At 53.3% G+C, this 17,136-nt stretch overlaps 1 protein-coding gene across 1 annotated transcript in view; it reads right to left on the reverse strand.

Annotated features, from left to right (window-relative positions):
- The window catches only part of LOC133119346 (homeodomain-interacting protein kinase 2-like), a 44,496-nt gene that overhangs the window by 14,854 nt on the left and 12,506 nt on the right, over nucleotides 1-17,136 (reverse strand). Inside the window, exon 2 of the mRNA XM_061229882.1 lies at nucleotides 11,076-12,264. Coding sequence (XP_061085866.1) covers nucleotides 11,076-12,264 — 1,189 coding nt within the window. The remainder of the gene's footprint in view (nucleotides 1-11,075; nucleotides 12,265-17,136) is intronic.

A 17,136-nucleotide genomic window follows, 5' to 3' on the forward strand; every position in this document is an offset into this window, starting at 1 on the left:
TCTCTCACACACACTCTCACACACACTCTCACACACACACACACACACTCTCACACACACACACCACACACACTCTCACACACACGCACTGACACACACACTCACACTCACACTCTCACACTCTCACACTCTCTCACACACACACACACACACACACACACACAAACACACACACACACACGATGAAACGTGATTGGGAAATTATGAGTGCAAGGCGAGTAAAAGCACCTCATATTTAATATCTGCTGAATACAGCCCCCATATTAAAACACAAAAACAGCTCCCACTGCAGTGACAAACAGCAGCCGCTTATGTTTTCTTCCATGATGCATTTGGGTCCTAATGGCAGCGGAAACATCAAAGCCGCGTCCTTATCAGCAGCCATTAACAGCGCTGATTTCAGAGCTTCGCGTAAACAGCCATAAAAACGGCGTGTGTTTTGACAGGAGGTTTACGGCGCGGGGGTCAAAGGTTTCCCAAACACGAGCGCTGCCATGACGATGGAACGGGAGGACGCACGGGCGCATCTGCGGAGCCCGGAATCTCGCCCCGTAACTGCAGCCGGGAAGAACCCGGCTGGACGGCTAATCCTTTAACCACATAAAAGCTTAAACATTTACAAACCTCTCACGGCTGACGGGGAGCTACGGATAGGAATCTACACCCATAGTGAAGACCGACAGACAGGCCCAGCGCTGCACAGACTGGGGCTGCCAGTCACGCCTCTGAAAGGCTCCAGGTACAGACACACCTGGCCAGGTTAAAGCCCCGCCGGGAATAGAACGGCACCGTCCAATCGGGGGGACGCCGACCAAGGTCAAAGGTCACGGGAGGCGAGTCTGCAAACGCGTCGCTTCAGGCTGTCCCCAATACCCCGGGCTCACAGTGTAATCCTTAATCCCTTTCTTAAAGAGACAGGAGGCAAGCTGCCTGCTAATGCATACCAATCCCCCGACCCCTACTCCCCCTCCCTGGGCAAGGGGCTGATTCCCCCACCTTGACACTCCCCCTACTGGGATCCGCTGTCTGTAACAGACCTGGATCAAATACGTAACAGACCTGGATCAAATACGTAACAGCCCTGGATCAAATACATAACAGACCTGGATCAAATACGTAACAGACCTGGATCAAATACGTAACAGCCCTGGATCAAATACGTAACAGCCCTGGATCAAATACGTAACAGACCTGGATCAAATACGTAACAGACCTGGCTCAAAAAAGTACAAACCCCGCCCTGACACAGTAGAAAAAACAAACCAGGACCTTTCGACCTCTTCTGCACTTTCCATGCTCATTTCCACTTATGTAAATGGGGCCAATACTTGAGCCCTAGAGGCTCAAATTCCAACGCCTCCCCTCCCCAAGATCAGTCCTTCCCTTCTGTCAAATCAGGAGCGTTGTGCTTGGATCACAGCATTTGGCCGGAGCAGTTCTGATCCAAACATCACGGCCCTCTGAAAAGTGAACACATCTCCATGAAGTCACAGAAAGACGGATCGGTGGAAGCTTCTGGAAAAGCGCAAGCGCGGCGTGCCGGTCGGGCGAGACGACAAACAAACACAACCTTTCACACGGCACCACGGCACTCTGGGAGAAGAGATGCTCAATGCACCGCTGATTTCTACTGTAGCGTGCAGCTCTCTCTCTCTCTCTCTCCCCCTCCCTCTCTCCCTCTCAATTCAATTAAATTGTCTCTCACTCTCTCTGTCTGTCTCTCCCTCTCACCCTCTCTCTCTCTCTCTCAATTCTCACTCACTCACTCACTCACTCACTCACTCACTCACTCACTCACTCACTCACTCACTCACTCACTCACTCACTCACTCACTCACTCACTCAATTCAAATCTCTCTCTCACTCTCACTCAATTCAATTCTCTCTCTCACTCTCACGCTCTCACCCTCTCTCTCTCTCTCAATTCAATTCTCTCTCTCTCTCTCACTCTCACGCTCTCACCCTCTCTCTCTCAATTCAATTCTCACTCACTCACTCACTCAATTCAAATCTCTCTCTCACTCTCACTCTCTCTCAATTCAATTCTCTCTCTCTGTCTCTCTCTGTCTCTCTCAAAGAGGCAGCCTTTTGTGCCAGCTGCACAGGCATGCAGGTCGCCATGGAGACACTGGCAGTGATGCGGGGCAGTTGGGGCATCGGGGAGCAGAAGTGTCAGCGCTTGTGTTGTGTGTGTTTTTCGGCGAGCAATGTTGTCAGGGGCTCTGGCAGAGGAGGTCTGGAGCGAAAAGGGGGGGCCGGGGCCCACAGGGCCCGGGGAATGCCAGGAACCCTGGCCCCCGTCTCCCACAGTAAACCAGCCCAACCGGTCCACTTAATCCCCAAAGAAAAACAAACATGCTGAAAGGTTTAGATGCAAATCCACCATCAACCATAGCCAGCGCCCTCTCCGTAAACTAAAACACACCCTACAAAACGCTGAACGCGCTGTATGCTAAAACACGCTAAAGGTGCTAAATGCTAAAACATGCTAAATGCGAAAACACTCCACATACAGGGGGATATAGGCTGAACTGCATGAGGGGGACAGGAGTGTTGGCTCAGAGAGAAAGTATGTATCCATCTGACGGGTGACTCCCGGGAGCAAGCGCTAGCGTGTCCCGCTCAGCACAATGGGCCTGTTTGTGGGACGCGCTCTCGGTCACGGGACAGGTCTGTATCGGCTGGATGCAGTGCCACGATGCGGGCCTGATACTGCTACGAAACACACACTCACACACACACTTACTCACACACACTCACACACACTGACACTCACTCACACACACTCACACACACTCACACACACTCACACACACACACACACTCACACACACACACACACACACACACACACTCACACACACACACACACACACACACACACACTCACACACACACTCACACACACTCACACACACACTCACACACACTGACACTCACACACACACACACACACACTGACACTCACACACACACACTCACACACACTCACACACACACTCACACACACTGACACTCACACACACACACACACACACTGACACTCACACTCACACACACACACACACACACACACACACACACACACACACACACTCAAGCGCCTCCACTTCCTGCAGACGGCTGCAGCGCTCCAAGCTGCACCAGTTTCCCACGCCGTGTCTCTGTGATGTGGTGCCGCGTTGCCGTGGGAGACCACAGGGCCTTTCTGCAGCAGCCCAACGCCAACAGAGACGCTAACAGAGCCGCCACAGAGCTCCTCGCCCCAACGATACCAACGGCCGTTCCCCTTCAGATGCGTTTGGTTTTCTTTCCCGATGGAAGCGAAGTTTCGCTCTCCGGATCCGCCAGCGAACGGGGGATGGTCAGGAGTCTCGGCGCTTCAATTATTAACGCGGATTCCGCAGAGCAGTAATTACGTTCCCAAACAAATTCAGGCCCCCCGGCCCAAACTGCAGTGATTTCATCCCCAGCTCGGTTCCCTTTCTGCAGTGCACGGCTATTAATCACGTTTAATAATTGATCAAATCGGGTGAATGAGTTCTGACAGCGGCGTGCGAGATTTAGGGAGGACAGCCTTCCTCCAGGCTAATCTTCCACTCACTGTGTACAGCACACTGCTATAACCCTCAGCAGTCTGCTTTCTATATTAGTTATACCATTTCTGCTCAACACACACACATACTGAAACACTGCACCACCCCGACACACACACACACACACACACACACAGTCCCTCACTCACAAACACACATACTGACATTTCTGTTTAATACACACACATTGCCATTTCTGTTTAATACTCTCACATTCACAAGCACACACACAAACACACATACACACACACTGCCATTTCTGTTTAATACACACACACAGACACACACACACACATTGCCATTTCTGTTTTATACTCTCACACACACACACACACACACAAGCTGAAAGCCTGTGTTGGCCATTGGGGACCAGACACGGGAAACAACCTTTGACCTTTGCCCTGCACTCTATTGGGCATATTGAGCTCGCTCGCTCGGAAGACCCCGCCTGTATCGGCTCCTCCATTAACCGATTGGCCGATTGATGTGGGCTAGTTCAAACGGGGGGGGAGGGGGGGGTGCTGGCGGTAATGAGGACAAAGTGAGCGCAGATAAAACGCACGCGCGGCTTTACGCCCCGTTAATCAGACTGCAGGGGCGTGAGCCGCGAGACGGGGCGAGCGCCTTTAATCTGATCAGTCAGATCAGGGAGGGAGGGAGAGAGAGGGAGGGAGGGGGGGGGGGGAGAGAGAGGAAGGAAAACTGTCTACTCAAAATTCACTAAATTAAGCCCTGAATTTGAAACTTTAAATAACCCCACAAAAGCTACCCTATTTGTTAGGAGAACAAAAAAAAATTATGTCACAGCTTGCCCTCAACAGAGGGACAGCCAGTGAGCCTGTATTGATAGGTTGATACGGCTGTAATCTGTACGTCCGCGTTTATGTCCGTGTTTATGTGGTCAATGGTGTCTGCTGCTCTGATGTTCTTTTCTGCGATATGGCAACATCAGCTGCGTCTTGTCATGCCAATAAAGCATTTTGAATTTGAATTGGAATCTGAGACAGAAAGTATAAGAGGAAAGGACAGGAGTAAGAGAGAGATTAAGTGAGGGAGTAGGAGTGAGAGAGAGAGAGAGAGAGAGGGAAAGAAAGAGAGAGGCATGAAAAAAGAGCCACCCTGTGCACAAAGAAAGTAAACTTGCGGGTCTTGCTTTGAGAGCAGTCTTTATGATGCATTATATTATCAACAGCCTGTGTGTGTGTGTGTATGTGTGTGTACAGGGGTTCTGTGACTGTGGGGGGGTATAGAGGGGCACAAGGTGTTCCAGGACTGCATAACCCCCCCCCCCCGCCCCACGCCCCACACTAACTCACACAGAAAGGGTCCCAGTGCTGCTGCAGAACAGCTGATGTCGGTGTAAATGAGCTTAGTCATTAACCCTCCTGCTCGCATTACTGTGTTATTCCTGTCAGGGGAAGAGAAGTAAGATCCTGCTTCCTGCTTCTTCTTCTTCTTCTTTTTTTTCTCTCCGGTCGCCCACATTAAAGCGTGGTTGACCTCTGACCCCACGAGCCTCCCCCATGCCCCAACTGCCCCGCACCACTGCCAGTGTCTCCACGGTGAGGGAGGGGGGGTCTCGTGATTTATGTATAGCCCTCACCCCCTCCCCGGGCACCGGTGCCAGCCCCAAACAGAAGCCGGGCGCTGTCCCGTTGGCTCACACCTCAACAGCGCTCCTCGACCAATGGCGTCCGCGAAAGGCCTTCCGCCAAAACCCAGCCTCCTCGCACCTTCCAGAAGAGTCTGAAACGCTGAGATTTCAGACGGAATTCTCTGCGGTTGCTGAGGAACAGGGAGCCGGGGTAGGGGGGGCGGGGGCGGAGGTCGTGAAATAAAGAGGCGCGGCTCACACTTTTTAAGTGCCTCGGCACCACTGGATTTCACGGGGTCAGTTTGGGTTTTCGGAGGAGCAGCAGAAATAAACAAACCGCCCCACAGCAGTAGGAGAGGTGTAATGATTGTTTGGGTCTGGCCTTGGTCGGCTGCAAGCGGTCGGAGACGTCTGTTAACTTGCCATGGGACGCTCAGGTGTGTGTGTGTGTGTGTGTGTGTGTGTGTGTGTGTGTGTGTGTGTGTGTGAGTGCACATTGAAACTGGCTTCACATCCATCTATTATTTATCCGCTAGTAATGCAGTCCTAAATCCTGACAGAATGACTTTGCGCAACCCGGCGTACGCACGCGCGCTCGGCTAACAGAGCTAACGAGCTAACGAGCCACCCCTCTCATTTCCCTACCGCAGCGAGCGCCTTCCGCACGTGGCCCTGTGTAATTCAGCCCAGCCGCGCGGTCCAAAGTGCCAGAACAATAAAAGCCCAACTTCTCCTTTAATCTCAATCACTCAGACCCACAGGCAGTTCCTCTTCCTCATTGCCTCTCCCGCATAAAACACACACAGCTGTACGGAGACGTTCCTAAACGTTGATTTTCCCTTCCTATGTGGATTATAAAGAAGTTGGAGGTGTTATAAAAACACTGTGGGAGTATCAAATGGCAGAGCCCCCACATAAATCCACACGATCCGCATTAAGAAAACGGGCATTCAAAACGAGCCGTTTGGACTTCGGCGAAGTTACGACATCGCTTAGCCGAAACAGATCCAAGCGCCCGGCACAGACGCCGTTCAGTCCGCTGGAGTCACACAAACGTCTTCTTAACGTTCGACAAATCCACCCCCCCCCCCCCCATTCATCAATGCCAAGTCCAGCAACCCCTCTTCAGCAGGGGCCTCGGCAAGATGCAGGAGCGTACAGAGGCAGGGGCTGCTCCCCGTCGCACAGGGAAACAGAAACAGGAACAGGAAGTGGGGTGACCGTAGTGACATCACGGCCGCAGGGTTTCGGTTCTCCAACCTGGCAACCGCACGCAGGACGACGGCGTCCCGATCACAGCATGAGCTGACCACGGGCTTCCACCACACGCCGGACACAGAAGAGAAAACACAGCCCTTCCCCTACACTTTCCATGCTCATTTCCACCCACGGGAATGGGGCAAATACTCCAGCCCGAGAAGAACACTTCATTCACTATTTATCAGCCGGCTAGTGTATGCCTGCTACTTGTACTAGCAACAGACCAGGGTCAAACGCATCATTGTTCGGGATTCAACACCTTGCCGAGCCTGTCTGGTGTACTGAAACCAATAAAATACTCTCAAAAGGTGCAAACCCCGCCTTCTGGTACTCTTGGTTGGGTCAACTGCGCCAGGCGAGATCAAATCCAGCACAGAAAAAGTATTTCAATCCAAAACAGGCCCAGGTCTGATTAGCTACTGCACTGAACAGAAGGACTTGAGATGACCATAAGAGGCGGCCTGTAGCGTGGTGGTTAAGGTAAATGACTGGGACCCGCAAGGTCGGTGGTTCTAATCCTGGTGTAGCCACAATAAGATCCACACAGCCGTTGGGCCCTTGAGTGAGGCCCTTAACCCTGCATTGCTCCAGGGGAGGATTGTCTCCTGCTTAATCTAATCAACTGTACATCGCTCTGGATAAGAGCGTCTGCCAAACGCCATGAATGTAATGACCAGGTAATAACGTTATGGTTACATCACCCAGATTTCTTCATGAGATTACAGACCTCCAGGCGAGGGAACCGAACAGGACAGAAATAGCTGCGCGGTTTACCAACAATAAAACATCGCCATAACAACTCGAACGCAGGCCTCGCTCCCAGCACTCACCGCGCTCCGGTTCTACTTTGGCGACAGAAGACACGCACGTCGAAGGCCCCCCCCGAAGGCCCTGGAAGCAAACTTCGGATTTATTTTCCCGTTTGGAAAGGAGAGCCGCGAATCACTCACGGGGTCCCACGCTCCCGTCGCCACGGAAACCGGAGTCCCGCGGACCCAGCGGGCGGCAGACCCGGGACTCGGAGGAGAGGCTCTGGAGCAGCGGATTCGGTCAGCGCAAAAGCGTCTGCGTTTCGGGGCAGGCCGGGGACGGCAGCGTCCCGATGCTCCCTCGTGAGAATACCCTGCCCTGGGAATCGCACTGGAGAATCCTCAAATACACTCATTCTTCAAGGGAATTTAATAATAATGACAATATGTGAAGTTACATTGTAGTCATTCAGCAGACGCTCTTATCCAGAGCGACGTACAACAAAGTGCAGATCAGAACCAGTGACAAGAGCTCTGAAAACCCTAGAGGGGAGTACGGTTCCAAGTCCGAGAGTGGTCACATAGATAAAACCCGAACCCTTGTAGAATAATCAGATAAACTGAACAAGAAGCAATACCACGGGTGGCAGCGAGAACCCCCCAAATATTAAACTAATTAAACAGAAGCGCTAGTGCAATTTTTGTTGTTATAATAACACAAATTTCAATAGTAATGCTATATTTAACAATAATGAACCCTTGGGTGCGTTCAGGAATCAGAGAGACAGTTCTCTGTACGGACATGTGAGGGTCTGTGACACTATGACCCGCTCAGGTTCAGGTCAAGAGCAGTTTCTCCACAGATAAGAGTCAATGCCAATGCAAATAAACAGAAAGAGAACGGGCTCTTATGTATAGAACATTCACATTATGCAACAGCGCTCTTTACGAACCCGCAACATCCAACACCTTTATCTGCGGTTCTGAAACACTGCTGCCTTTCAACACGGCTGTTTACACACCGGTCTTACCAACAGGGAGGGGAAAAAAGAGTAAACTTTTTCCTCATGTAATGTTGTCATTAATTCGGTCTCAGGAGTGCGATCCCTGGAGACGCCGGCACTAACGAGTCTGCCGAATCGCGGGGAGACGCGGGAGGTCGGGATGAAAGCGAAGAGGGAACTCCTTTCATTTTCCCCCAAACTCCAGCGAGGAGAAAACAAGCGGGAAACGGAGGAGCCGCGAACGCACCGTTACCGCGACGACATTCCCCCGGATTTCAAACGGAGCGCCCCGGGATATTCGGCGTTCCCGAGCGGATCCACGGGAACGGGGGAGGGATAATTCCCGGAGCGTCGCAGACCCAGGTCTGGGAGCCGGCCCGCCTACCTGAACCCCCCCCGGCCCCCACACGATTCGGATCTGAGGAACTGTATCTGCAGGGTCGCTCTCCATGAGTCGATTCATACAAAGAGGGGGCATTTCTCGGCCTACCTACGGAAGGGGGTAGTCCCTCCAACAACTGCCCAATCATAGACGATTTCCTGTCCTGTGGTGTATAGGTTTAGGACGTTTAGACCAGAGGTGTCCGATCTTATCCTAAAAGGGCTGGCGTGGGTGCAGGTTTTTGTTTTAACCCAGCAGTAACACACCTGATGATACTAATGAACTAATCGTGGTCTTTAATCAAGACCTTGATGAGTATGAGAATCAGCGGTCTTAGTCCTGTGCTAAAACAACAACCTGCACACACACCGGCCCTTTCTGGATAAGAGTGGACACCCCTGGTTTAGACCGGAGCTGGTTGTATTCCATCTCTGTTTCAGTTAAGAAAGTTAAAAAGCCGCCGTTGCCAAAGTGAAAAATCTTCCGCCGTCTTAATCCCGAAAAACGCGAGCACGCGGTACAATAAACATTTTTGTGAGAACGCAAAAAAACACGCAGGTCAAATTCCCACGGGGACAGAAAAAGGAAATAAACATACAAAATTCACATCATGCGTGCTCAAAAGCCACACCGAAAAGCAGAATCAACCTGGTTATCCGGCTTCCTCTCTCTCTGGTTTGTGCGTGCGGTGTTGTGTTGCATTCCCTCTGAGGGCCCGGGATGGCAGCAACAAAACCAGGGCTGTACACTCACAATGCGCGTGTCTGTGCTAATGCCCCCACTCCCCCCTCCCCTAACACAGTGGCGAGGTCCAGGCAGCCATTTCATAAAATTAAAAAAAGAGGGAGGTGTGGGGCATCTGTTTCTAATGCTGGGCCCCGCTGGTGTGCATTACGTTACGGGGGGGCGTTACGGGCCCCGCTGGTGTGCATTACGTTACGGGGGGGGGGGGGCATTACGGGCCCCGCCGGTGTGCATTACGTTACGGGGGGGCGTTACGACCGCACTCTGTGTGACCCCGACGCCCGCGTCGCCGGGGGAACCAGACCGGCCGCTCGTCTTTCCTGAAAACGACTCTTTAGCGAGAGACCCTCCAGGGTGGAGGGAGAGAGGGGGAGAGAGGGGGACTGTGAAATCGAGAGAGTGAGTGAGAGTGAAAGAGAGAAAGCAAGAGAGAGCAAGAGAGACTGAGAGTGAGAGTGAGAGTGAAAGAGAGCGAGTGAAAGTGAGAGTGAGAGTAAGAGAGTGAAAGAGAGAAAGCAAGAGAGACTGAGAGTGAGAGTGAAAGAGTGAAAGAGAGAAAGCAAGAGAGACTGAGAGTGAGAGTGAAAGAGTGAAAGAGAGAAAGCAAGAGAGAGTGAGGGAGCAAGAGGGGCTGTGAGAGCAAGAGAGCGCGACCAAGAAATTCAGAGCGAGAGCTTTTTCAGTTTTAACACACCTTTACTATGACGCTACAACAGAACATCACAAGGCAGAGAAAACTATCAACCCCCACAAAACAGGAGGAGAGAGAGAGAAAGAGTGATAGAGCGAGAGAAAGAAAAAGAGAGAGGAAAATGCTTCCCAGGCGCTGCGGTCCCAGGGCCCCGCGGAACCGCTCCGAAAGAAAACCCCAAAAAAAACCAGGCGCCGTTTAATCTTCAAAGCGGAGCGCAACGCGCTTGTTTTATCGAATTAAAGATGATAAAGAAGCTGCTTCTCAGCAGAGCTTTCACTTCCAATACAGCTGCCGCAAGAGCGGGAGAGGAGCGAGAACATAGACCAGCGTGAGATCCCAAACAACATTAAACCTGAGAGACGCAGGAAGAAACAAAGCCAAACTCACGCACACAGCACGGACCTCTCCAGCATTCTCATCAGGGTTCGTACAGGGTTACGGCGGTGGTTCTGTCCTGGAACATTTAAGGCACGTTCGAGAACTCCAAGTTCCACCGATACTTACAAATTTTGGCAAAAGATAGCCAAGTCCTCGACATCCACACAATTTCACAACCCTCAAGAAGTGAGCAACCCTCAAAGCAAGTTCTCAAGGCCCCTCCCCGGGGAACACCGAATCCACGTGAGACACAAAAGATGAGATAAACCTAAATCAATCATCACTTGACTACAGGACACACACACACACCCTAGAATCTGTGATTGCACAATGAAACCAAGTTTTGTCGCTTAACACTTGCAGGAGTTCCCCTCGCTTCTCCCATTTCTATTTCAGGTCAACATCAGGCGTCAAGTTCAAGTCGATCAGGTTCTCAAGACACCGAATCATCTGAAGGTCAATGAAGTCAACGTGAGCAAAATGGACACACAAGGCGAGATAAGGTTTATCTCCAAACACAGGGAGGGGTCTCACCTGTAGTAGCAGGACTGCAGGTAAGTAAAGTGGGACCCCGGCTCACCTGTACTAGCAGGACTGCAGTTAAGTAAAGTGGGACTCTGGGCTCACCTGTACTAGCAGGACTGCAGGTAAGTAAAGTAGGACCCCGGGCTCACCTGTAGTAGCGGGACTGCAGGTAGGTGGAGCACACGGCCTTGGACACGTGGCTGGCCGAGCCGAAGTCAATGACCTTGACCCGGTAGGGCTGGCGGGCGGGGTCCACCAGCATGATGTTCTCGGGCTTGAGGTCGGCGTGGATGAGGCCCAGGCTCTTGAGCTTCATCAGGGCGGCGGCCACCTGCTGCAGCACGGGCCGGATGTAGCGCAGCGGCAGCGGGCTGAACTTGTTGTGCTTGAGGAAGTCGTAGAGGTTCTGCTCCAGCATCTCGAACACCAGGCACGTGTGGCTCTTGTGCTGGAAGCACTCGTAGGCGCGCACGAAGTTGTAGTCGTCGGCGCACTCCGTGCTGAGCCGCGCCAGGATGCTCACCTCGATCTGGCCCTGCCGCGCGTACGACGGGTGGTTCTTCAGGATCTTGATGGCCACGATCTCGTTGGTGCCGCGCTTCCAGCACTTCACCACCTGCCCGAAGGTGCCGCGGCCCAGGAACTCCAGCACCTCGTAGGTGTTGGTCATGGAGCAGAGCACCTCGTGCTGCACCAGCTGGTAGTCCCCCTCGCCGCCCGAACCGCCGTTCTTGGACGGGGCGGCCGCGGCGGCGGCGGTGGAGGAGTTGTTGTTGTTGTTGTTGGTTGCCGTGGTCCCCCCGCCGGCCGCCCCCCCTCCTCCCCCTCCGGGGACGGCGGAGCTGCCGCTCTGGATCATGGCTGGCTGCTCGTGGACGATCTGCACGCTACCGGTGGTCTCCAGCTCCTCGCTCTTGCGCTTAAGCCCGCATCGCTGGTACGTGTCCAGCAGGCTGACGGTGCTCCTCCGGGTCAGGTTGTGCACCGCCCCGGCGCCCAGCGGCTGTCCCGCGACCACGGCGACGGACGAGGCGGTCGCCGCGGGGACGGTCGCCACGGGGACGCCGGAGGAGGAGGAGGAGGACGAGGAGGAGGCGGAGGAGACGGGGGGGAAGAGGAGCGCCTGCTCGTAGGGCAGGGAGGCGTTGAGGCCGCAGGGCGCGGCGGAGGAGGGCGGGGGCTGGGCGCTCTTGCTGCTCTGGCTGTAGGCTTTGCTGTGCGCGCCGTAGCCGGTCATGTCCCACTTGCAGCTCCGCTCCACCTTCAGCTTCTTCACACTAAAGAAGGCGCTCTGCTGAAGACTGCGGGCGGGAAACACTTGCACTTGCGAGGCCATACCTGGGGAAGGGAGGGAGGGAGGGAGAGGGGAAACGTGAGACCGGACGGAGAACACCACCCCCGGGGGTCTTAAAGCCTTAGCCACGGGAAAAACATCGTTATAACGCAACCGCAGAAAACGCACACATGAAAACTGCCAACGGCACAAAGGAAGCAAGTTCCGTTTGATTGGAATAAGAAGTATTTGGGCACCAACCTCCTTTGCATCGTCAGAACATAAAGTGTGTTTACACTCTGAGGAGAGAGTGCCAGCTCTGAAAAGTGTTAGCTGTGATTCTCAACAAATGACGCAACAGGTTGGTGTCTCAATTCTTTTCTTTTCTGCACCTGAACTCTCCTGTAGATAAGCACCCCCTCTTTCTTTATTTTGCAGAATAAACCATTGGGACTTTCTGTTTGGTGCGCCGGCACCGTTTATTAAAGTTCCGTTCGACGTTTGCTAAACAGTTGCAGTGCGCCTCGCTACGCCTCGGTCAACTTCAGGTCTCAAATTTCTTTGGCGCTTGTCCAGTCAAGGGACAGGGCTTACGTGCAACCGTGCGAGTATCCCCGCAGCTGACATCAAACGCTCTCGATGTTACTGGAATGTATTTTTTTGGGGACGTGGAATCGTGCGACTTTCCAGGTTCTTGGGAACCTACCCGGGTGTACAGTGACACTTGAGAGCCCCAGGGCTTAGAGGGCCTGACTCTACGCTGAAGAGCTCAAACCCAGCGCTGCGTAGACATGGGTGTGTAACGAAGACAGGGGCAGCCTGTAGCCTGGTGGCTAAGGTACATAGACTGTGACCTGGAAGGTTGGTGGTTCAAGCCCCGGTAGAGCCACACTGCTGTTGGGCCCTTGAGCAAGACCCTTAACCCTGCATTGCTTCATTACATTACATTACATTACATTCTTGGCATTTGGCAGACACTCTTATCCAGAGCGATGTACAGTTGATTAGACTAAGCAGGAGACAATCCTCCCCTGGAGCAATGCAGGGTTAAGGGCCTTGCTCAAGGGCCCAACGGCTGAGCGGATCTTATTGTGGTTACACCGGGATTAGAACCACCGACCTTGCGTATCCCAGTCCTGTACCTTAACCACTACGCTACAGGCCGCCCCCTTCAGATGGGGATCGGACCCTGTTTAGTCTAATCATCACGTCACTTCGGACGAAAGCATCACGTACGCTAAATAACACGCAGTCTCATCTCCCTGGGCTCTCTACAGAGCTCCCGTTGTAGGACATGGAAGCACATCTGCGTCTTGGAAAAACAAAATGTGTGTTCGCACACAGCCCTGTCTCTGGAATGTCATTGGAGACGCATGGGAGGCTGTTTGTGCACTAGGAGAGAGGGTCTTCTCTCTGGAATGTGCTTAATGCACTGGTGAGAAGAGAAGTGAGGAGAGTGCCTTTCTGCACAGAGGCCCGGGGGAAATGAGTATCGTCACACGGGACCATGCAAATGGGATGCTTTCGATTTAAAAAAAAAATCTAATTTCTCTCACAAATGTAAAAGCAACGCCTTTGAAGAATGGAAGAAGGAGAGGATTTCAGGGGCACCGGGTCTCGCAGTCAGCCGGCGAGCATGAGGGCAGCTCCCAATATGCTGCACGGGGAGGGGGGAGGGGGGGAGGACTGTATTGTGAACACATCAAAGAAAATAATACAAGCGCACCGCAGCCCTTTCTAAGACCTTCAGAAGAAAGAAAACCCAGAAAACACATTCCTGGCAACAACTGAGGAGTAATATTCTCCAAGCAAACAGCGCGCTAAAAATAACCGCCTTAAAACGACCCGCTGAATTAATCGCCACGGCGCGAGCTACCTCACGTTCCCGCACCGCCAGCCACGGCGCGAGGAGTCCATACACAGCGCTCTTTCTGGGCGAAGCTCTCACACACACACACACATACACACGCACACTCGCTCACACACACACACATACATAAACGCCCACACACACACACACTCACACACACACTCACACGTATATAAACGCACACACACACACACACACACACGCACTCGCTCACACACACTCACACTCAAACATACATAAACGCACACACACACACATACACTGACACACTGACACACTGACACACTCACACACTCACACACACACACACACTTGCACACACACTCACTCACACTCACACTCACACTCACACTCACACTCACACTCACACTCACACTCACACTCACACTCACACTCACACTCACACACGTGCGCATCGGTTTGGTAACACAGCAACGGCTTGGCACGAGGTGAACTCCGGCCCTCGGCACGGCAGGTGAGGAGGAGAACCGGTCGGGCGGGTTCAGGACACGATCGACACCGAGGCATTTTAAAGGAATGTGCCTGGCGCTTAAAAAAACGTGTTCGGAACGAGACGGATCGAGCAGCCACAACTTTTCGGTCTCCTGCGAACTGCGATCTTTCCATGCACCCATATGCTGTGGACAAAGCGAATCAGTTTAGAGGCAGATTTACACTGGGAAACCAGGGCCCTGTGTCACAAAGCAGGATTACGGAGTTACCTGGACAACCACACGGAGTAAAACCCTGAGCAGGGACAGTTACACAGCTAACTCAGTGATCCTGCTTCGTGACACACACACACACACCCCAGACCTCAGCAGCGTGAATTACTCTGCGCTGGTCGCCTGCGTTCCCTTCACCAGCAGGCTGACAACTCAGAAACGGCAGGGGAGCGGGAGAGGGATATTGTCATTGCGCCGAGGGCCTGAGACACACACGCGCACACACACGCACACACCTATCCCCCCTCGGGTTCCAGGCGGATTCAACCTTGGCGTGTCGGGTACAGGTAAACACAGGGCAGAGCATTAGCCCCCCCCTCCCCTCTCCCCTCTCCCCGCCTCGCCGCTCTCTCTGCACTGATGAATGCCTCTGATAGAGCCCGCGGTGCCAGCAGTCTCTGCGACAAATAAACAAACGTGTTTAACCCCTTCCCTTCTCACGCGCCCAACTGCTGCCTCACTGCCTAAAAAGCTACTAGCGTGCCTCGGGATGAAGGAGTTCGCTTAATATTGTAAGGTTCCTAAACCCCTATCAGTGGTCAATTTCCAGCCTGACAAAATGGCGAAAGAGGGACCGAACCCCGCTCACACATCTGACCGTATCCCTTTAGAGGTGTAAGACGACGAGCATATGATTGGAATGTTCTTTAGCGAGCGTTCTAATGCTGATGTCACAGTCGCTACTGCCGACCGAAAGCACTGGGGTTCTAGAACACCGGCATAGAATTTTGAGAAAAGAAACGTTCCATCCCCCCCTCCCGCTCTTCAGAGGGTTAAGAGGCAGCTGACTTGAAGCATGTAAAAGCTTCCTGTCCTCCCCCTCTCTCTCTCTCTCTCTCTCTCTCTGTCTCTCTCTCTCTCCCTCTCTCTCTCAGCCTGAAGCAGCGCAGCTTGAACAGACCGCAGCGGTCACGGTCATCCGGCCCAGGCCTTAATGCCACAGGAAGGTCGCGCGGCATTTAAGACCTCGCGCGTAAACCCCGCGAAGAGCCCTTCGCAGGACAAAGGCACTTTTTCTTAAAGCCGCGGGCTTCTCCTCGTCGGCCCACCGCATTACCCTCCAAAGGGACACCCTCTCAGATCCGTGCACCGTTCGAAGGTACAATTCATTTGGACCGGACCTGCCCTCCACATGACGGACGGCGCGCTGGTCTCTTAAAGAGCCGCAGCGCTAATCGCTTAAGCCACAGCGCCAGATGTCCCCCGCTTTGGATTATGGCCCTCTCGTCCGGGACCTCAACCCTAAAAATGATTCAGATTGCGAGGACCAGAGACGACCGCGGCAGAGCTGGGCGGGCGCGGTCACAGAAACGTGACTCCTCTGCAACGAAACCTCCGTTCCGTTGAAAAAAAAATGATATATATATGCTGAACTGAATGTCCTTGCGTTTACCTCCCATGAACTGTGTTTTTTTTTTCAATCAGACCATTTGCTAAATGAATCTCCCGTGATCCGGTCCCGTCGGGAGATACGGTCGGAGACGCGTACGTGCAGATAAGAGCACCAGAGTGCTCAGACACGCAACACGTACCCGCCCAACTGAACTCCCTCCACGCCCTGCGATACACACGCGCATTCCACAGCTGCGACTGCTCATAATGCGCCGATCCTCCCGAAAAACAGGGCCTAAGTCACGGAGCGGATGAAGACAAAAGGTCGCGCGGTCGCGCTATCTCCCGGCGACAATGAGCGGGCGGTCCCGTTTCCAGCCGGGGCGCCGCCGAAAACCAACCCGGCACCTCCCCCCCCCGCCCTCTCGCCCCCCCATTGTACAAACTCTCAAAACAAACTCATAAATTTCACTGAAACGCACGGGCTCCCTGCCGACCGCGTAACGTCCAGAGGACCCCCCCCCGGGCCTAGCACCCGAGCCGGCGGCCTATTTTAAGCCAGGCGGCGGATCGCGGCGTTTAGCCGGCCGCGCTAAGCTCAGCGTTATTTTAATCGCCCGCAAATTAGCCAGCCTCTCCTCCCCGGATATCGCACAGAAAACGCTGGAGCTGTAATCTCATCATCTTTTTCTTTTTTTGGGGGGGGGGGGGGGGGGGGGGTGGGGGGTGGAGAGAAGGGGGGCCGTTTTATTCCCGAACAAAGGTTTTTAATCTTCTTGTTTTTATAGGAACCAATCGTCGGTTTTGCGGAATGGAAATGAACAGGCTCCTCCTCCGCCTCCCGTCTGTGCGAGAGCTCGATAATTTCGGATTCTGTCGGCCCGCTAAGCGACGTGTAGGATGGCTCTCAGCGTCCCCTCCGAGACCCAAACGGACGCCTAAAAAAACCCCCAACAAATAACCCTCACCAAACCGTAAAAGAGACAGCAACAACTACAGGGACCGTTACT

Source organism: Conger conger, chromosome 19, assembly GCF_963514075.1.
Source record: "Conger conger chromosome 19, fConCon1.1, whole genome shotgun sequence".
In the NCBI taxonomy this organism is placed as follows: Eukaryota; Metazoa; Chordata; class Actinopteri; order Anguilliformes; family Congridae; genus Conger; species Conger conger.